Genomic DNA, 22,073 nt, shown 5'->3' with positions numbered 1-22,073 from the left:
CTCAACTTCTAAGAATTACAATTTTAAATACAGAGACTGAAATATGCTACAATACTAGACTTATTTCTAAGTAAAGCTACACCATCAACGGATAGCCAAAGTGGTCTTATCCGTTGAGGCTACAGACACTAAATTTCTACTTAAGTGTTTTGTTAAACATATCATCAAACTAATGCACATATATTCCTAACAACATCTATGGGTCTTGAACTTGCCCACCAAAAATTTATTTGAATTATGTAAGATTTTTATCCCCGTAAATCAAATTCACGCATATTATGTGTATGACCGAAAATACAAATAGTGGTATTGTAGCATGCAAATGTGCAAATCAATGATAAAACTCAAATTTAATTTCATTCAACAAAAATTTTATTTAGAAAAATAAAAAACACCTTCATACCATGATAAATTAGTAATTTAGATTGATAAAATGTCTCACCATTTTTCAAGGTAAATTAATAATATATATATTGAATGAAATATCTTATTATTTTCCTTAACCAACCCTTTTATCAGATTATTATTGTACATTATATATTATATAATATATATTAAAGGTTTTTTAAGAAAAAACCCAAGTTAAAAAAGTTTTTTGCAGAAATACTATCATTTTTTCAAAAAAGTTGCAAATATATATATATATATATATATTATTTGCAATTTTTTTGTGCTACTCGATGCAACTAGACGTGAACTCGACGAATTTCTGCAAATTCATGCAAACAGTTGCAAACTTGAATGCAATCAAAATCAAACTCGAATGCAACAAAAAAATTTGATGCAAATAGTAGAATACATGGTTGATTTTTTTGAACCATATTTTTGTGAATATTTCTGTAAGATAATAAAATCGTAAAAAGAATTAAAAAAGTATGTTTTGATAATTTGTGTAGATTTTACATAATAGATAGATAATATTATATTACTTTTTTCAATAGAATATTTTTTTTTACTTTTGTACAACCCGATACCAATAATCTTTTTTTTTGAAAAGCAAAATATTATAAAAGGGACAAAGCCCAACCAACCACCATTACATAAAAGCCTAATCGGAAAATGGGCTTCTTATACAAGTCTTAATCATCAACCAACTACTAATAATAATACCAACAAAATACTTAACTTGGCCATAATAATATTAGAACTAAAATAACTGAAAGGAGGCCCAAACAGTCTACTGCAATTCTTCATCTTCCCGGAACTAAAGCTCCATGGCAGCTTCATCCTGAGCTTCCCCAACTCCCACACCAGCAACTGCAGCCGGAAGACCAATAACAACTTCCATGCTATTAAACTCATCACCATCTTCACCACCAACAACAGCTTCACAATTTACTATTCCATTGGCATGCATGCCCGGGACCTGATCTGGGACACCATCGAAATCATTGTTGTCTTGTTCAGGATCATCCACCTCCTCTTGCAGCTAAACATGCTCAATCCCCCCTGCCTAACAGCTCTAAATCGCTGATCAACACTACCCAGACCCACATCCAAGTACCATAATTCCTCAATCCTACCAAAGTCTTCCTCGATTATCACCATTTGCTTCCAATGATGAGCTCCATACCTAGCCTCCCTGTCCACAAGCCTTAATTCACACCTGTAATTCTTATCAGCCTTACGCTGGTTCAATTGCCATAACACATGAGCATACTGAGGTTGCCCCCACCACCGTAGAGTTGTATAAATCCTAGTAAGCATCGATGTGATCCGTCTCCAAGATAATCCTCTTGTAGCCCTTGTAAAAAGCCTACTTGAGCCCCTCCAACAATGCATGCAACTCACTCTCCATCTGATCCTCAAAGCCCAAAGACCCAACTACCATATAAAATATGACCCCAACCTCATCTCTAAACACAGTCTCTATCCCTGCATGACTTCCATTAGGCAGCGCCTCCTGAGAAAAATAACTGTGCACATTGCACTTAATAACTCCCTTGCTAAGCATCAACCACCTAACATTAACATTGACATTTTCTCCTTCCATTAAGAAAAATTAAGAGAATCTAAATAGACTAACCCCCTATTTTAAGAAAATGAAGAGCCTAAACTAAAAATAATACTGCAGCAAACATAACACTTCTATATATATATAAGTACTAATGAGTCCCCCTAAATGCTGTCACAGACCCCTAAACACACAATCCATCTCCCCAAGCACACGTTTGAGCTTCCAAGAAGAATCTGGAAGCTTTTCCATTTGTCCAAGTTAACATAATGACCCTAGGGGCAATAATTACTCTAAAACTCCTTAAAAAATCTATACAAATGTTTTATTAAACTCTCACCCTTTAAAATAAAATCCCCACTAAATTTATTATATATCGAATTTGCATGCATGTAAAAAATATTTCAAGAATCACTTATCTCCAATTTCTTTAAAAGGGTTCTCCTTCTTGCATTCGAATCTGCCACTGCATTCCATTCTCTCTTAATATGCTTTAGCTGCACTGTTAGAAATTTACCATGCCAAAGCTTTTCCTGAATAGCAGCTACATCAGTTTGTTTTACCAACAACTCATTGTATGATATAATTAGAACCTGCTTTTGTTTCCAACAACTGCTTTTCAAAATTTCAAGCAAAGTTTCCAATGTAAGATACTTTACTTCAAGGACTTTAGTTGTTGTTGAGGGACCAGCAAATTGAAGTAAAACTTCCCCCATAATTGACTGAATAACTCCTCCAATGTCAGCTAACCAATTTCCTCCAGAATCACGTCTTAAACTACCATCAATGAAAGAAGCAATCTCAAACTTCTCACTATGGATTGTATTCCACCAAAATTCTTTCTCACTTGTTGTGATAACCCCAACTGGATTGATACTCCACCATTTAACTCTCTCCTGACTTATTATTCCATTGGTTATACCCCACTCTAAAGCTCTACTTTGAACCAGGAAGCACACTTGATTGATTTTCAAAAAACTGTTATGAAAAAGACATTTATTTTCTGTGTAGCCAAATAGTCTGAATTGTAGACACTAGAACAATGGTCCACATTTGCTTAATAACACCCTGAGGGAACAAAGACCTGGATCTCCACATAGAATCCAAATTTTCTACAAACATTTTTGAAGTTAATCCCCACCAGTTAATAACAAAAGACCAGATTTTGCTTGACATTTCACACTTCCAAACCAAATGTACCATAGATTCTTCTTCTGTTTCACAAAAAAAAATCTTGGAGCCATTAAAGTTATTGATTCTATCAGCTAGCCACACTTTAGTTGACACTATCTCAAAATGGGGTTTCCATAGAAATAATTTAACTGACTCAGGAACCTTGCATTTCCAAATATCTTCCCAAATATTGTTAGAATAGGTACCTCCATCATTGATCAACTCATAAGCTGCTTTACAAGAAAACTTGTCACCCAAGGAAACCCATATTAGAACATCTTTTTTGCTCCTCAAATGAATGGAGTCCAGCACCTTTTCTAGCTCAAGTACCTCATCTAATTCCCAATTTCTTAACTTCATGTTCCAAAAAACTTCTCATTTCCTTTCATAGCAATCCCATAAAACCTTGACAACTATAATTTCCTTATACTTAAGTTTAAAAATATTATAGAGTCTACTAAACTGTTCCCTCGAGACTTTATCTTTATACCATAAGTCTTCCCAGAATAAAACAGATTCACCATCATGGACCTCCCATTTCAAGTTACCAGGATTTAAAAAATATGACTTAGATAATTCATCCACTGCATTGAACACATCTTGTACTATAACTGAACAAGACCTAGAACTGCTGCTTAAACCTCCCAACTCCTTCCATTTGTTAAAATCATATTTCTCGCTTAACCAAACATTCCAGCTAGCATCTCTGTCAGACTGCCACCTAAACCACCATTTATAAAGAAGTATTAAATTTATCTGCTGAAGTATGCCAATCCCTAAATCTCATACCTTTTCGGGATTGCAAACCAAACTCCAAGCTTTTAAATGCATCTTCCTACCGAAACACCCTTCATCCTCCAAGGTATTTCCCCAGAAAAAATCTCTTCTTATCTTCTCTGGTTGCTTATAAACTCCAACATCAACTTTATGCAAAGAAAACCAATATATAGACAAACTATCTAATGTAGACTTAATCAGAGACAACCTTCCAGCCTGATTCAGACTGTCCCTCTTCCATCTAGCCAACTTGTTCTTAAACTTGTCAATCAAAGGTTTCCAAAAAATGAATTTCATGGGGCTTAAGCCAATTTGACTACCCAAGTAAGTAAGTGGCCAAAGCCCAACCTTACAGCCAAGCTTATCAGCAAATAAGTCCATCTCTACACTAGGTAAATGATAAGCAAGTAACTTACTTTTCTGAAAATTAATCTTCAATCCAGAAAGCAGTTGAAAACACTGTAACACCCTTTTAATGCCAGACTGATTTTAGATTTCCAATTAAGAACACAATTGTGTCATCAGCAAACTGCAAGTAAGACACAGTCCTTCTTTCTTTCCCAAAATTCAAACCCTCAAACAACCCTAACTCACATGCTTTCTGCAGCATTTTACTAAGCACTTCCCCAGCCAAATTGAATAACATTGGAGACAAAGGTCCCCTTGCCTAATTCCATTTGAGATACTGAACTCCTTTGTAGGACTACCATTAACTAACACTGAAATCCTAATTGTTCTGAACAAATTCTCTGTCCACTTGATCCACTTTTTTCCCAATCCTAAGCATTCCATATTACTTAGAAGAAAGTTCTAGTTGACAGTGTCAAAAGCTTTCTCAAAGTCCAGTTTCAGTATTAAGCCTCTATTCCTTAAAGATTGAAAAGAGTTATAAACTTCATTTACCAGCATGATACTCTCTGCCGCTTGTCTACCCTTTACAAATCCATATTTATTCCCATCTATCAGCTTATCATAGACACGGCTAAGCCTCTGTGCCAACACTTTTGTTAGCAGTTTGGTCACACTGTTGATTAAACTGATTGGCTAAAATCCTTAAGCAGTGTGGGCAACTTGACTTTAGGAACAAGTGCAATAAAAGATGAATTACACCCCTGAAGGAGCATATCTAAGTCAGCAAAAGTAATGAACCCTTCAAGAATCTTATCTTTGAGATATACCCAGAACTCTTTGATATACCTCATGTTCATCCCATCTGGACCTGGAGCTTTTTCATTACCAAAAGATTTAAGAGCAAATTCTAGTTTTTCCATACAAAATACTTGCCCTAACTGAGCCACTTCCTCCACCTTCAATCTTGTACTTAGTAGAGAGTCCAATTGACAAACCTCCACTATTCCTTTATTGTATATTCCTTTAAAATATTCAAAAAGGTATTACTAATTTTCTTAGGATCACTCACCAACTTATCCTCTACTTAAATCTTCTCAATCATGTTCCTACACTTCCTTTTCTGTATTACCTTATGGAAGAATATAGAGTTTTTGTCTATTTGCAAATTCTATTGAATCATTGCTTTTTGTTTTAACATAGAGTCCCTATTCCGGAAACATACAGCCAAATCCCAGGAACATTTCAAAACTTCATTACCCCGAATATTGTTCTTGTCAAAATACTTCAGTTTTGACTTCAACTCTTCAATTTGCTGATCAAGTTTATCTTTAGATCCTTTACATCACTGTTTCAATCCTAACTTCAATTGCTTCAACAACACTTGAAAAATAACTCTAGAACCAGACTTCTTGGATTGCATCCAAAAGTTTTCCATCTTCTTCCTAACCCCATCATCCTTTAACCACCAATTAAAAGTCCTAAAAGGAACTGGACTTCCTTTACTTTGCTTAGTAGACAACAAAATAGGCTTATGATCTGATACCATCCTATTGAGAGCATACCCTCCCCAAAAGCCAGTTGAATACCAATTCCCATTCACCAAAAATCTATCCAACTTACTACATTTCCTATAAGGACCAAACCAAGCGTACTGATCATTGACCAAACCTATATCACACAGATTATTATCCTTAATGAAAGAACCAAAACCTTGCATATTTATCCTCCTATAAGTGCAATTGGCACTTTCACTTTCATCCTTAATGCTATTGAAATCCCCCACTATACAAATTATGTTAGAATTAGAAATATTAAGGACATCTGAGAGTTTTATCCATAGCTGCTTCTTAAAATGCAGACCCAAATGACCATATACATTAACTACATGAAATAGCTCCTCAGAAACTATACTTCTAAATTTTATCCATTGCCAGTTTTTACAAGAATCCATCCCAATATTCTGAAAGCTTAACTCATCCCAAGCCATTTATAACCCTCCTGATAAATCTTCTGAATCTTGAATCAGCCAACCAATCTGATCCTTAGCCCATAATAAACCCTCCCAAAGTTTGTTCCAACTAGAACACTTAGTTTCCTGTAAGCACAGTATGCTAGCATATTTACCTCTTTAATCAAATCCTTAATCATCCTTCCCCTACAATTCCACGACAGTATCTTAATATTTTCAACTAACATAATGACCAATTTGTATTACAAAGCAAATCCAATCTAAACCAAAACTGCCTACATATCACCTCTTTGCAACTGCTCTGATACCTTCTTTAGAGCAACCTCCCTATTTCCTAACATTTTTAGTCCCATTAACTCTGCACGTTCAACAATTTCCCTAGCTACATCTTTCACAGACTCTTCTTCCTTTTCCTTTATTGTATCCATTTTCTCAATATTTTGAAAACAAGGTCCCAATCTTTTACTATTCCCCAACCTACTTTTATGTCATAGACCATATTTACATTTCAAGTCAAACGGATTTATGCTTTTTTTCCTAAATACTTTCTTAGGTTGACCCACTCCTTTCACCTTGAAATTAATCAAACCATTGCAAAGCGATCCCTGAGAATTTTTAACTGACTCCACAGAGCCAGCACTAGCAGACTTCTCCATAGTCCCATCCTGATAAGAAGAATTAGAACTTTGCTCTAAATCCCTTCTACATTGCAATGGTATCAATGTCCCATCGTTTACTAATTGCATTTTATCCTTTACTACCTTCCCTGGATCAAAACCCTTCATCCGACTCATATCCTAGTGTACCTCGGTTACATTGCCAGTCCCTTTAACCATGGTCTTAGCATTTTTCTCCAAAGTCCTTGTTACCTCACTAATCTTATCAACACAATCAGTTAGAATCAGATTTCTGACAGCCAATACATCATCCTTATTGACATTTACAACAACTTCCGAATCTTCAAAATCTGAAACTTGAACATCCCTACCATCCTTTTCATCCAAGTTTATCTCATTATTAGAGACACACATTGGCTCAATTCCATCTTTTAGAACTCCTAAATCTGTAATCTCCGTAAATCTTACTGTATAAATTTTCCCCTTTACCAGGATATTCATTTTATCATCGATTCTTTCACTTCTAATCGTGGAAACACATACAATCGGATCAAAAAATTCACTTTCACCATCCTTTTGACATGTCCACCAAATCCAGTCTCCCATCCACCTTAAATATCCTTTTAAATTCTCCTCTAACCAGACATTCATAGGGATACCCTTAGTTTGAATCCAAGCGGTTCTAGGAATGATCAAATCCCTTTCTCTAAAATTTCTCATGGAGTTAAACCATTCCTGATAAAACTTATCACCAAAGTCTTCCCATTTTCTATCACTCATGTTAGCTAATAAAAATTTCCGAGTACTCAAACCAATCACATTTACCTTTTCCAGACCTTATTGCTGCAGCTTATTCTGTAATGACCTAGCCGTTTCCTCAACTTTAGAAAAGACTACCTTTGTTTCAAATAAGCCTTCCTCAACATCCTTATCAACTACCGCCTCAATGTATTCAAAAATTCCTTTCTTAAATCAGACTCAGCTGCATGCTTAGAAGACTTCGAATTAGTTTTATCTTGCTTCACCACTTGCTTAACTGGCTCTAAAATCGTCCCTTTCTGCTTCCACGACACACTGCTTTTACCATTCAACACCATCTTGTAACCTACAACATTATCCTTTCCCAATACCTTTTCATTCAGACTCATTCTAATCCTTGAGCACTAACCCCCTTTCTCTTTAACATTCAAAATAATTGTCCATGCCTCCAATTCAGAATCCGTTTTGACAAAGCCTATTCTCTTACCTCTCTTATCCCTTTTTAGGTAAGATTATGCCCAACTCTTTTCCGACTGGTTTAAAGCAATCCCATAATTCCCAAGTTTTAGCTTTTTCCGGTATATATATATTAACATAGTGAAGTTTTATTTTGCATTTACCTTGTACTTGTGTTTTATATTCTGAACCAATTTCCAGTCCTCTTCTTTTTATTACTTCTATCCTCAACCTCTTTAAATATTGGAGTCTCTAACATTTGAGCATATGTCTTGATTTCCAAAGAATGCTTATTACTTAGAGATATATTCTCTCTTTTTCTTTCCATTCCAAACCTCCTCTAAACTTCAAACTTCTTCGGTGGATTTGATTGAGATTCTCCGTTACTGCTTGTTTATCCCCTTTAAAGAAACCCTCCCTGGTCTTCTTATCCAAAATATCCTTATAAGCCCATACAAAATCCTTCAAAATTTGCTCCCCATCCTCGAGCTTTCCTTTCTTCACTCCACTTTTTCTGGCTAACTTACCTAATCCTTTATTACCAACATCCCCAACTCTGAAAGATTCATCATATACCGATTGAGCAACCTTGTTGATGGAGGAGGCGAGAGCGCCTTTGAAAGAGCCAAAGACATTTTTAGATACCCTAAGTTGTCTCCAAATAATCCCAATAATCTTTGACATTTATTCACATTCCCTTTCAATATTTTTTTTTTGTTTCGTGAGGCATTCCCTTTAAATATTATTCTTCTTTTTATAGAAAAAATATCAAATTCACAATGAATACTAAACGCTATTCCATATTGACAGAAATACCCTTGATGAGATTTGGAGCCTTAAACACAAATTTGAAAAAACAAACCACCCCTCACAAAATGAACGGCTCCTACCGATTAAAAGCTTCTCTCACACTCTAATTTCATCTCTCCCATTACAAATATTACATACAATCACACATCTGTACTCGCACCTCTACACAATGAAACCAAATGTACCGTCTTCGAGTTCAATTACGTCTCGATTAGTTCGAATAATCGCCAAAATCCGTGGCTATACTGATCAAGAATCAGTTTCTGTTACGGAGAATGCAGTGCCGTTGATCTCTGTGTACAAACATGGTGAAGGTGGATCAGATGAGAAAGTTACCGTCTCGTTCGGAGAACAATCGGCCTGGTAATTCCTTATTCTTCGAAAATTGTGATTACTTGTCGGTTATTGTTAATGAATTCGATGAAATTATGTGGAATTCGAAGTGTTTGTGTGAATTTATTGATTATTTAGGGCTTTTTTGAGATGAATTTGATGTTTTTGTAGTCGAAAAAATGCGTTTGAGATGGATTGTTGTTACGGACAAAATGAGGATTTGAGTTTGATTTTTGAGAAGGAAATTAGGCCTTTGGTTTCTGGAGTTTTTGATGGAAAAAATGCGTCGATTATTGCTTACGGAGCTAGAGGCAGTGGTAAAACCTGCACAATTCAGGTTAGTTTGGTACTCTTGTAGAATTTTGTAATTGATTGTGCATTTCTAGTTTTATTAGTTTTCAAATTGTGTTGTATTTGTTCTGATTATTGACTGATATGAAGGGTTCTGAGGATAAACCGGGATTGGCAGTACTTGCCATTTCCGAAATTCTTTTGGTGGCGGAGGGAAGTGGGAAGTCAGTTGCCGTGTCCATGTATGAGGTTTACCAGGATAATGTGTTTGATGTTTTGGATTCCAATAAGAAGGTTCAACTATTCGAAAATTCTCAGAGGACTACTGAATTGAGAGGCATTTCACAGGCAAGTACCTAGCCTAAGTCCTAGTGTGAGCGTAATTATTATGACAAAGGTTTAGTTTAATTAGTGGCGTGACTTATTATTTTTTACACTTTGTAGGTTCCTATTAATTCCATTTCGGAATTTGAGAAATTGTACTATGGTAATGCTACCCGAAAAGCTACGGAGAAGATAGGCCCTAAGATTGTTCGAAGGAGCCACAAGGGACTGATGATATGTGTATTATCTAATAGTGGAAATTCAAATGCCAAGCTTGTAGGGAAAATGAATTTTGTTGATCTAGCAGGTGAATACTTTGAGGCTTGAGCTATAACATAAATCCTATATTTAACATAAGTACTAATTTTTGCTTCTGTTTGTTTTGTGCAAGGTTACGAAGATGCAAGAAGGATTAGTGTTGATCATGCAAATTCGGGGGAGACTGCTAACATCAACAAGTCTTTGTATGCCTTGCTAAATGTTGTATATGCTGTCAATACAAATGAAAGCCGAGTGCCATACCGAGAAAACAAACTTAGTCGTGTATTGCAAGATTCTTTTGGGGGTAGCAGCCGTGTTTTGCTCCTCACTTGTTTGGTAAGAACTACGAAGTAATCTTATTGGTACATAAAAGTTTTCTTGGTAAATTGTAAATGAGTATTTGAGACTTTTTCCCGGCTTGATTATTTTCACCATATTTATTGGAATGTAGAATCCTATGTGTCAAGATACAATGTACACGGTGAGCTTGGCCTCACGATCCCTTCAAGTCAACAATGGGGTTTCTGACGCTGTGATAAGAAGTAGTGTGAGTTCAATTAAAACAGTCCAATCACTGATGAAAAACCAGAAACCTGCAATTCTTTCTGATGCAACAAATAAAAAAATTGGCTCAAACTCAATAATGAGAAGTAGCAAGAGTTTAACTAAACAGGCACAATCATCAGTTAAGAATCGGAAACCTGCATTTGTTTCTGCTACAACAAAGAAAGAAAATGATTCCCGATTGCCTTTTAGTAAAAAGAATGATGTCAAAAATGGGAGGTATTGCGTTGACCTGTCTATTTGGATATTCCACTATAATATAAGATGTGAATTCAATTTGACTGTTTATCTGTTTCTTTTCTAATTTTAAAGGAAACTCTTCGATGATGGTATCCCTTCAACTACTACCCATAAAGAGGTAATTTATTCATATTTCTTACATTTGTTTCTAGGTGTCAGAGAAAGCATAGTTATATTTAAGTAAATGAAATCACTTAATAGTATTTGTTCATATCATCTTCATCATTGCATCTAATTATTTGTTTGTAGCATTTCATCTTTATTGATTATACTTGAATTGTGTGTGCTTGGAATTCAATACATCAGGCAAAGTTACCCGTGGACTGTTCTTCTGCAATATCTCCAAATGCAGTTGTTGGTGCTGCTTTATCCCCAAAGAATAAGGTAAAACACACAGTTACATTATTTATTTTACTTCTTAAATAGGGACATTTTATGTAGGAATAATTTTCAGCAGGAAGAGAGTATTGCAGATGTCACCCTAGAAATGATGGACTCTACGTGGACGGCAGAGAAGGTAATGCACCAGTGCTATAATGAATATATTCCTAGACCTATTGGTCAAGATCTTGTCGTGTTAATATTATTGAGCTAACTATAGTTATATCAAAAAATATAGTATAGGAGGTCCATATTAGTTCTTACATTGTGCTAGAAGTTTCTTTTCAGTAAATGATTTTCCTGTAGTGACAAAACATCAAATTGTATGTTGCACATGACTTTTCTATTGTGTGCTTTAGATACTCTTTCCCTTCATAAATTTACATTTCTAACATATACTAAGGCTACTTGGATTCATTCAGGATATTTTATCGGCACCTGCTTACGATGCATCAGAAGATAAGGTCATTTATTAACCATTACATAATACAATCATATAGAATATCACTAAAAGTGGGTAGTATTTATACTGTATATACTTTCTATTGTTTCCAGGTTGTATATCCGCTCGTCTCTAATAGTGACTTCAAAATATCAACCCCTCTTGAGAATAAAAGTAAGTAGAAGTGAGCCTAATGCTAATTTTGAGTTAAATTTGTCTACTGTATATCTTTAATAATCTAATTTATCCTTAATTTATAGGTGAAATCACTGAGAAGGATAATAATAACTTCCAAGTACATGAAGAAAATTCACCACCACTCAGTTCAAGACTACGAGAATTGTCAAACAACTTGAAGTCTTTATATGCTTCTACACCTACACCTTTAGCTACACAGGATGTTATTATTCCATTTTGTCGGTTGTCTGTTCAAGAACCCCAAACTCCTCAAACTCCTACGACGAGTACACAGAATCCGCGTGAAATATTCAATAATCGCAGTTCAGGGCTGAAGGTAAGTTTAAGATAGTCTTAATTTGTTAGCGTAATGGTTTTTTTTTTCACTAATTTTTTTTTTCAATTTATTGCAGCAAAGTCTGGTCAAGGACTGCCTTAAATTTATTAATTCTGCTAGCAAGTGAGTAAACAATTCTTCCAGTTTTCTTCATATCTTTAATTGATGTTCATATTTTATTTTAATCTTCATCATAACTTTGAATAAAAGTGTGTTGTGCGAAGGTATCATAGGTGCAAATCCGATTTGAATAGCATTGATTTGAATAGCACCGTGTATTAACTTTGTACTAATCCGTTCTGTAATATTTGTACATGCAGGGACGAGTTGAAAGGATTAAAGGTAGTGTTTCATACATTTTATGCATATTAATATCAATATATTATCATTAACTTAATTTTACAAATAATCTTAATTTATCTAGGGCATCGGGGAGAAGAGGGCAAATTATATTCTTGAACTTCGTGAAGAGTCCCCCGAGCCTTTTAAGAATGTAAGAATATGATTTAATTCTTTTGTTGTTCTGCTCGTCCATACATATTTATTTGGACATTCACATTATTATATAATATATATGGCAGCTTGATGATTTGGAAGAGATCGGGCTTTCAGCAAAGCAGGTTTTGTCTCTCATTTGTTTCTGGTTAACTGTCCAGAGTACTCTAGTTTTAGTTGTCTACATAATACATATTTCATATTTGTTTGTACTTGAGATGCTATATAAAAAACTTACTCCTTGGATACATTATGATTTTTTTTCAAATTATTTAAATGCAGGTCAAGCGTATCATGAAAGATGTAGCTGGGGACCTTTTCAATTAATCTGCTTTGGCCTCAAGAGTGAATTTAAATATGGCAAAATGCAAGTACAGCCTATTTGTTCTGTAATATTTTTGGAGACAAGGATTTATTGATTTGCAATTGATGTTCATACGTTTATTTGCAGTGTTTTCAAAGTAGCAGTAAATTAAAACTGTGTTGGTTACATCATAATTTATGAACATGAAAATATTTCATGTGATACAATTATCACAGATGCTCTCTGTTCAAGAATACTTTGACAACATAATGAACAAGTTATGTGTTCTGTCTGCAATCTCCTTTGAGTTCCTTTGATTTACTTAAAAGTAGTCAACCTTGTAACTATGAAACAAACCTGTACTAGGTCTTATGAACTACCCATTTTTACAGAGATTATATGCTTATGTTCCAGAATTGCTTTTCCCCAGCTTACAGTTGTAAGTTCTGGCAAAACACAAAAAGAATGTAATTTAAAAATAAACTGGGAAAAGAACAGATATATGTGTATTTTAGTACTTTTAAGTAGGAAAATAATTTGACAAAATAAAAGTAGGAAAATAATGATTTGTCCAACCCCATCATATCATATTAATAATCATGATTTAGTTCAAAAAATAAGATATATATATAAATAATTATTACTTTTTCCTTCAAAAAGCTCAGAGTACCAATTTTTTAATATAAATTTTTGCAAGTATTTTAAAAACACTCCTGTACAGGTTTTATTTCGATTATAATATAGAATAATATATAAAAATATCATTTAACCCCATATAGATTAATAGAACTTGACTTTCCATTTTTCATTCACAAAAATGTAGCTCTTATTTTATTAACCGTGCTTAATCTCAGAACGTATTAAAATTGATTCAATGTTTTATTAAAAAAATATTTTACCTCTTTAAATTAAAAATTGAAATTTCAACCTTAATATCATTCAAAAAAAAAGTTGAATTGTGCTTCGAAAATTACTACCCTCCCCCTTATTCTGCCTTTGGTCGACTGGTTCTCAATCTCATATATATTCACACACACAACACACACATACCTATACACCTGATATATCATATATACATACAATACAACCTATACTTACATATACACACATTCCTTTTCACTGTCCTGTAGCCGCCTTTCCGGCTATCTCCAATCTCTCCGATCGCCGTTGATCTCTCCGCTCTCCAACACTGTACGTATATATTACTCCCCCCCCTCTCTCTCTCTCTCTCTCTCTCTCTCCCTCTCTCTCTCTCACACTCTCCCTCTCTCTCTCTCTCCCTCTCTCCCTCTCTCCCTCTCTCCCTCTCTCCCTCTCTCCCTCTCTCCCTCTCTCCCTCTCTCCCCCTCTCCCTCTCTCTCTCTCCCCCTCTCCCTCTCTCGCTCTCGCTTTATATTTTCACCTTGTTTATAAGCTGATCACAGATCAATGAAACTCAAATCATAGCTTTTGTTTATAATTAATTTGTTTTTACTAGTTTGATCTTGTATTAATATTGAATTTAAATCTGTAATTGGTGTTGTGCACAATTGTTTGCTTGCTTTCGTTGCATAGATGTGTACTTGTAACTGTTTGTTTATTATGTAGGTGTTTTTGTTTGTTAATTCGAATGTGATTTGCGTAATTGTACGAATGTGATGTGTAATTGTTGTTTAAATGTTGAAATTAGATGAATGTTTGATAAGCAATGTATCGTAATTGTTTGTTTATTATTAAGGTGTTTTTGCTCGTTAATTGGAATGTGAATCGGTTGTGAATGTGTAATTGTACAAATGTGATTCGTATTTGTTGTTTTAATGTTAAAATTAGATGAATGGTTGATAACAATGTATGTTGTGGAATGCGGGGGATCTAATTTAATTTAGAGTTGAGAATGTTTTTTGAATTCGGTTCAGTTTTGATGATTGAGTGTATATCGGATTGTTTTTCTTTGTGGTGGTGTATTTGGAATGTGTGGGAAGTGATTTTCTATGCATTCACCTTACAACTGGGAGAGACTTATGTTGTGTTTGCTTGAAATGAATGGAATGGATGAAAAATAAAACGAAATTATTGAGAATTGGAGGAAAAAATTTGAAAAAAAATATATGAGGTCAGAGGTCCTATAAAATTGTTATGATAAGAATTGTGAAGAAAAATGGATGTGATATGGAATGGAGCATTATGGTGTTTATATTATAGTTAGGTGGTTAGGATTGGAATGCGCCAAAGATTGAAAACTTAGAATATTTAGCCATTTAATACTTCAAATCTCATTCCGGTCCATTCACTCAAATCAAACACAACATTAGGGTAGTGGTCTATTCTTTATTTGGTGTTATTCCTTTAGTATAGAAACTGTCAGTTACCAGATGTTTTGGACTGTCGTAGTTTATGGAGTGTCGGGGCTATCGGAAATCATTTTCAGACAGAAACTTAATATTGATTGAAATAATGGATTTATAGTTGGCAGGTAATAATGAGGCTTTAATGTCAAATAGGCCTTGTTGTATTCGAGCATCTTTTGTAACAACCTATACCCACTTGTGTTACTATATTTTCATCCTAATTTGTGGCCAAGCATGCATTATTTCTTTGTTGCACCAATGTCTTGATACCTGGCATAAATATTATGAAGTGAGAATCCTGTCACAACAAATACATGTTTATCCCTCTTCTAGGTGTGTTTCTTGGATGTTTTTTATCTTATATATATTTTTCCGTTTCACAGATATGAATTTTAAAAGACAACTTGTGAAATTGTTACAGTGATTACGTGCAATTGGTCTTTGCTGCATAAATGCCAATTCCAAGATTAAGTAGCAGCATTACTTCAGATGCAATGAAGTCAGTGGAGGGGAATGATTCCCTGGACACCTTTATCAGACAGGCAGTTGGAAAGGAGCCGTATCTTTCTTTCTCAAGGACAAATGACAGTCCAGTGCAGTGGATCCAATTACTGCACGCCCTAGACCAGCAAGGTGCTTAACAAATTTTCACATACTTCTGTAGTTGACATTGTTTTTCGAAGTATAGGGGAGTGGGATTTGAGAATTGTACTCTGGACCACTTTGTGCACTGGGAGCACCTTTGCCACCGCTTAGGCACTCCTTGAACCCCACTTACATAAGTCACATAACACTATCAGTGTATATTCTATACTTAAGATTAAATTCCACTTTCAAAAGCGATGAAACCATTTTTTTTATAAGTTTACGTTATGGCATAAACAGCCTTGTGAAAATCTCAAGGTGATCACCTTGTTGTGTATGATTAGGCATTATGTGTTATTCTTTTAATTTTTATTCTAAATTATACATGTGTTAATCTATGCCAAGTACCTACCATCCAAATACAAAGAGAAATTATACATCGATGATCGAAGAAATAGTATAGCTTGAAGGGGGGGGGGTTGGTTTCCTCACGAAGATATTCAACTAAAAGTTCCATACTGTAACATATTAAGACTTTGGAATTGGCGGTGAATGTGTCTCTTGTGAATCAGTTAACTCATTACTAATACTGAAAATTTTGATTAACAAACCAAATTTCACGCTATGTTGTTATCGTTGAAATAAAAATAGTAGTTATATATGTAACCATTTCAATATCACAGTTAGCTAAACACAACAGTACTTTGATATCACAATGGTGCTCTCATTGTTATGACCCACGCATTGCGTTAGGGGACTAGAGGGTTTGTATCTTTGTTTGTCCACATAAGATCTAAATATGATGCTCTCTGGTTGTTGGTAACTGCAATAAATGAGAATCTTTGCGGAATATATAGGGTCGTAGATAGCATCTTACCTTTTGAGCAAATCAACCGTTGAGAGTTCTATAGTTGCAATAGCTAGGATAAAATATGCTTCCTTACTCTGCTAGAATTTACTATCTATAGTTATTCTTCTCAAGCTATATTCTTATTTTTCATCCCCTTTTAAAACCCTAGCCGCCATTACTTGGGTGTAAACAATTAAAGATCCCCAGACCCAAATCCAAATAAATCCTCAGGTTTATTTATTCTTTTATCCGCATCACAGATCTAATTTTGATTCATGTTTCTCTGACTTGGTTCATCCCACTGCCTATAAAACCTTACCCCTGTAACTTGTCATGACCCTTTAAGCACAAAAAAATTGGAAGAAAATTAAGCTATACTATGAACTGTTTAAGAACAGTTCACCACTTTAATATCACTCTAAAGGTTTCTAGTCCTCTCTGATACAACGAACTCGTGCAAGGAAGTAAATCTGCTGTAGAGTATCCTCAACAGTTTACAGCTTGGCTGCATGAAGGATGTAGATGTCTTAATTTCTATGGGAGGATGCAGCTTGAGATCTTAGCTAAAGTGGCTAATTGTAGAGGCTTTCTTTTGAAAGATGATATTATAGAGTATAATGAGAGAGCACACCTTCGTGGGGCTCATTCAAGCTCATCTAAATTTTCGCCTTCCTTTAGATGTAGTCAGATTATCTGTGCTCCATTTTGTCAAAGCCTGTAACAGGGCTAGCTGTAATAATTGCCTAAGATACTGGTCGTAGAAAATCTGAGCGTCCTCGATTCACGAGCAATCCTCCCAGGAGGGTCTGTTAGTAGAAAAGAGAATATAAAGTGTCTCTAAATGATTTTTGAGAGTAACAAATATGATATGAAGCTAAAGCTAGTTTGAAACATAATCTTGGTTCTTTCTACCTTTATTGACCATGTGCAAATAGAAGATAAACAGGCAACATCAGCATGTCCACGTTTTACCACCTTCATTTTAGTTTATATACAATTGTGTCAGATTCAAGTTTTGATTATATCATGCTTCGCAAGCACGTCTAGGATTATTATACAAAGTATTGTAAATTTTATTACGTTGAGCGAGAATTATTGGCTTTATGAGTTCTTTTGACTTCCTATGTACACCTAATTTTTCTTGATAGTAACTTCTTGATTTCCTTTCCAGATCTTCCTGGCTGGCCATTGCTAACGCCTTTGAAGGTTCAGATGCAAAAGTGTGACAAGTGTTCCCGGGAGTTCTGTTCTCCAATCAACTACCGGAGACATATACGGATGCATCGACGGTCTTTAAATGTTGACAAGGTTTTGTTACTCTATATTGATTTATTTGTCCATTTTTAGAGCTGGATAACAATATGAGTTTTTATAAATTTTGCTTTTAATGTTGAATTCAGTAATTAGATTATCAGGTTGCGAAACGCGATAATAACTTTTTACGTGTAATAGATCTTCTCACCGTAATCTCTATATTTATGTCTGATTATATGTTATCAAAATAAATTGCAGGAATCTCATAAAAATAGGGATTTATTGGCAGCATTTTGGGATAAGGTAATTGATTTGGATTTTCTTGTATTTAAGGATCATCCACTGATTGCAATAAATTCATTAGTTGTTTCATTTTGCAGTTATCTTTTGATGAGGCTAAAGAAATCGTATCATTTGATGATGTGGTTCTAGAGGTATTGACCTGGTCCTTGCATCTCTTTTATATATTCCAATTGCTTATGCCATACAGTTACTCTTTATAAAATTGATGCAGCCCTAGATTAGTTTTTCATACTAAAGAGGACCACATTTTGATCTTTTATAGAGTACAATTACTTCAAAATAAGACAGGGTATTAAGGGATTATTATACATTTGGGTTATTAATTATTAAACCAGCTCCCTTGCATCATTCTTCCTTTTTTAACTTATGGAATTGTCTTTTTTTTACTATTAATTTGAACTAAATTTATGTAGGAAGTTCCTGGTTCTTCAATAATAAAGGCGTTGGGATCATTCATCTACAAGCCAGGGTTTTTTGCTCTATCACAAGCCTATCAGAAGGCTGGCTCTTTGCTCTTGGTAAGGGATAATTTTTCCGGCATCCTCTTTCTCTTCTCGTGACAAGCAGATCCAGATTTCTGATGTATCATTCATATGTTTTTTTTCTATCCACATAAATTTAATTGTCTTTTATTGTGATATCTTGTAGGATGTAATTCAAGCGAGGCCGTCCAGGCTTCCAATATCTTCCGAGGAGCTATTCAGCATACTCGATGATGCTAGTGAGAGAACATTCCTATGTGCTGGCACAGCAGAATCAGTGCAGAAGTATGTATTTGACAGGGAGGCTGGAAAAGTTGCCCTTGAGATGAAGAATTTGGTTGCTTGCACCAGCTTCCTTCTTGAACAAAAACTGGTATGTTGAAATCTCCAGTATGTTAGTAGTATATTTACTATATTTACTTCTTGGTTACTTCCACACACATACACTAGGACAATCAGAATAAAAGAAGAAAAAAGGAATAAGTTTGAAGCCGAACAAGTAAATCCTGCTATTCTTTGATTTCTGTATGTGTTAGAAACATGTAAAGCAGTCTCAAAATTTCTACATTCATCCAATATTGTCTTCATTTCTGGTGTACCTTCCTGCTGCTTCCCACCATTTAAAAAAAAATGTGGACTTCATTTGTAAATAATAACTAAATCAGTATTCAATTCTGTGCAGGTTAAAGCATGGATTGCTGACAAAGACGCTGAAGCTTTGAGATGCCAGAAACTGCTTGTGGAGGAAGAAGAAGCTTCTATGAGAAGGTAAATTGAACTATCCAGAGTGCCTATTTCTAACTAGCGATGGATTTTTACTATTCTTTCCAGCAGCTTGAGATTTGACTTCTCATTGGCTTAGTATGATTTGGTATCATTGGATTCTCATTTGGAACAATAGAATTCTAATTTTATCAAGGAATCCAATTCCTTATTCCTCTACCTCAACAAGACTATTTGTGGTTCATTCCAATTTTCTTATAAAATTATTTGTACATGTAATAAAGCAGTTCAACTAAAATTGCTTGTGGAAACCAATTCAGCATACAAGTTCTGTTGTTTTTCTCCCAGTGCCACAACAATACTCCTTTACCCCAAGTAGTTTTATGTAAAGTTATGCCATTGCTTTGAAAAAGAAAAGAAAGTAGTTAATGACCTATGTGGTGACTAACTGTACCATTACAGACATGCTTTATAATGGGAAAAGAAGTTCCAATAGCTTTTCATATTGGATCTTCATCTTATATACTAGGCTTCTATGTTGTATAACTAGTAATCATACTTGATCTTTCACTTTGTAGGCAAGCTGACTTGTTGAAAAGAAAGAGACAAAAGAAGCTTCGGCAGAAGGAACAGAAAGCAAAGCAATCACGTGAGGAAGATCCAGTGAAAAATGTAGTTGATAATATGTCAGAGAGCGTGACATCTGCAGAATCTTCTAGTCCTTCACCTGTTGTAGATTCAAATCTTTCAGGTGAAGGAGATTCACATCTTTCAGGTGAAGGAACATCTGATGTTCCCACAATCCTCGGATATGTTTCAAATATTGAACCTGCAGAAATTGAAGCCCATGGTGGACTCAACAATGAACATGTTGATATATGTCATACTCAGAATGAACAAAGGAAGAGTCGAGGAAATGGCCGTCAGCATTTAGTGGCAAGCAGATGGCAGGTACCAAAGACACAAAAGATTGGATGCAATGGCTGTTCTCCTAGTCCGAATTCAAATCTGGTGAAAGCCGAACCTATGCTGAAGCACACTTCCCACAGGGATGCGAGGGCTGCTCCAGTCAATCGCAATAAAGTTTGGACTAAAAAAACCAAAGCAGAAGATGGGGGGAAATTTGCAGCAAGCAGAGGGGAAGCGGATGTAAATCAAATCAAGCAAACTGGTCGTGCAGTTATGATAGGTTCTATAGCCGTGGCAGTGGGAAATTGTGAGACAGAACATGCAAATAGTCAGTCTGAAGCTCAAGATAGTTGCAGTATGAAGCATGTTAAGAAAGTTGCTGCGCAAGACAAGCTGATGAAAGAAGATGTAATTCAGAGTAGCACAACTCGGTATACTGTAAAGTGTTGGATGCCTGTGAGCAGGCATGAGAACAGAGGTCGAGGCCAATCTGAAATTCAAAATGACAAACAAGATTTTGACAAGTATCCATTTTCGGGAGTTGGTGCTAATAATACCATGCTAGATAATAGCGGTTATTGTTCGTGCGAAATGGAAAACAGTTATGGTAAAAGCAGTGAAATCGTGGAGACAAAAAGCTTGCCGTTTTCCACTCACACTGCAAGAGCGTTTCTTGCTGAAAGTATGTTCATATTTTGTCATAATTATTTTCAATTGAGAACTTAGCTTTTGTACCAAATCTAGTTCAATATCTGATTACCCTTAAATCAAATGCAGGATGGAAAGAAGCCGTTTCAGGCGACCATGTGACCTTGGTCCTATCACCAGAATCGGATTGTCAACCTGCATCAATGAGTAAGGATTGCAACTCTAGTGGCGTAGAAGATAACAGACCGGGCAAAACTTCTTCAAGCAACAGGCGTCAAAAAGCCAAATCCAGAACAAAGTCCGAAAAGAACGTCCAAATAAAATACATACCCAAGCAGAAAAATGTTACTTAGGTGATAAAAGGAGAAGATTTAAAATGTTATACAAAATTGTGCAGTTAAAGTGTGCCGCAATTACATCATTCCAAACTTCAGGGGTTCCAGCTTTATCATGATACTCCGGTCACTGGAGGAGACTATGTTACAAATTTTCTATATTTATTCCGTTGAAATTTTGGGTAGATGGGGATATATTCTGACTTTCTAGATGAACTCTTGCAATAACTGGGTCTCTAGTGCAGTACTGCAGTTTCATAGGTTTTTTTGACAGTGTGTCCTATTTGTTTCAGACCTTTTGATATTCTTCTTCAGTACAACAGCAAAACCCCAGTTCAGTAGCAATATATCTCCAGTATTAGACGTCATTTTGTTGCTCATCCAATATATGTTTTCTCGTTTTTCTTTTCATCGATAAACATTAGCAGTTTTGTACCGATAGCTTACAGAAGACATAACTTAGATACTTCTTTATTTTATTTTATATTACTAAACAGCTTAGGTTAACATAAGTTTTAAGATAACACTTCTTTGGACTAAATCGATAATAGGTTATCTATTATGGCGGATCAGTTGCTTAGTTTACAAAAGAAAAATATTAGAGCAAATTTTTTGTTTTCAGAAAAATTGAGTGAGGATATC

General features: G+C 35.1%; 2 protein-coding genes across 4 annotated transcripts; both read left to right on the top strand.

Annotated features, from left to right (window-relative positions):
* Window positions 1-8,881: 8,881 nt before the first annotated feature.
* Window positions 8,882-13,242, top strand: LOC141690211 (kinesin-like protein KIN-10C). 2 transcript variants are annotated; one of them, XM_074494896.1, is made up of 17 exons: window positions 8,882-9,229; window positions 9,371-9,536; window positions 9,641-9,838; window positions 9,935-10,121; window positions 10,206-10,411; window positions 10,527-10,858; window positions 10,952-10,997; window positions 11,186-11,263; window positions 11,334-11,396; window positions 11,683-11,724; window positions 11,816-11,876; window positions 11,963-12,216; window positions 12,293-12,339; window positions 12,537-12,558; window positions 12,641-12,709; window positions 12,798-12,836; window positions 12,994-13,242. In XM_074494896.1, exons 1-17 carry the CDS (start codon window positions 9,036-9,038, stop codon window positions 13,036-13,038), a joined length of 2,049 nt encoding a protein of 682 aa, XP_074350997.1. In that variant the 5' UTR covers window positions 8,882-9,035; the 3' UTR covers window positions 13,039-13,242. The 2 variants fall into 2 exon arrangements, with proteins under 2 accessions (XP_074350997.1, XP_074350998.1); XM_074494897.1 differs by having other exon boundaries at window positions 8,883-9,229; window positions 11,337-11,396.
* A 770-nt stretch (window positions 13,243-14,012) lies between these two features.
* On the top strand, window positions 14,013-21,811 carry LOC141690210 (uncharacterized). 2 transcript variants are annotated; one of them, XM_074494894.1, is made up of 10 exons: window positions 14,013-14,206; window positions 15,764-15,975; window positions 17,949-18,085; window positions 18,290-18,334; window positions 18,412-18,465; window positions 18,748-18,852; window positions 18,983-19,189; window positions 19,499-19,584; window positions 20,118-21,130; window positions 21,226-21,811. In XM_074494894.1, exons 2-10 carry the CDS (start codon window positions 15,795-15,797, stop codon window positions 21,447-21,449), a joined length of 2,052 nt encoding a protein of 683 aa, XP_074350995.1. In that variant the 5' UTR covers window positions 14,013-14,206; window positions 15,764-15,794; the 3' UTR covers window positions 21,450-21,811. The 2 variants fall into 2 exon arrangements, with proteins under 2 accessions (XP_074350995.1, XP_074350996.1); XM_074494895.1 differs by having other exon boundaries at window positions 15,726-15,975.
* Window positions 21,812-22,073: the final 262 nt, after the last annotated feature.

This window comes from Apium graveolens, chromosome 10 (genome assembly GCF_009905375.1).
Source record: "Apium graveolens cultivar Ventura chromosome 10, ASM990537v1, whole genome shotgun sequence".
NCBI lineage: Eukaryota > Viridiplantae > Streptophyta > Magnoliopsida > Apiales > Apiaceae > Apium > Apium graveolens.
The sequence above is the reverse complement of the archived record's forward strand: the minus strand, read 5'-3'. Positions and strand labels throughout refer to the sequence as shown.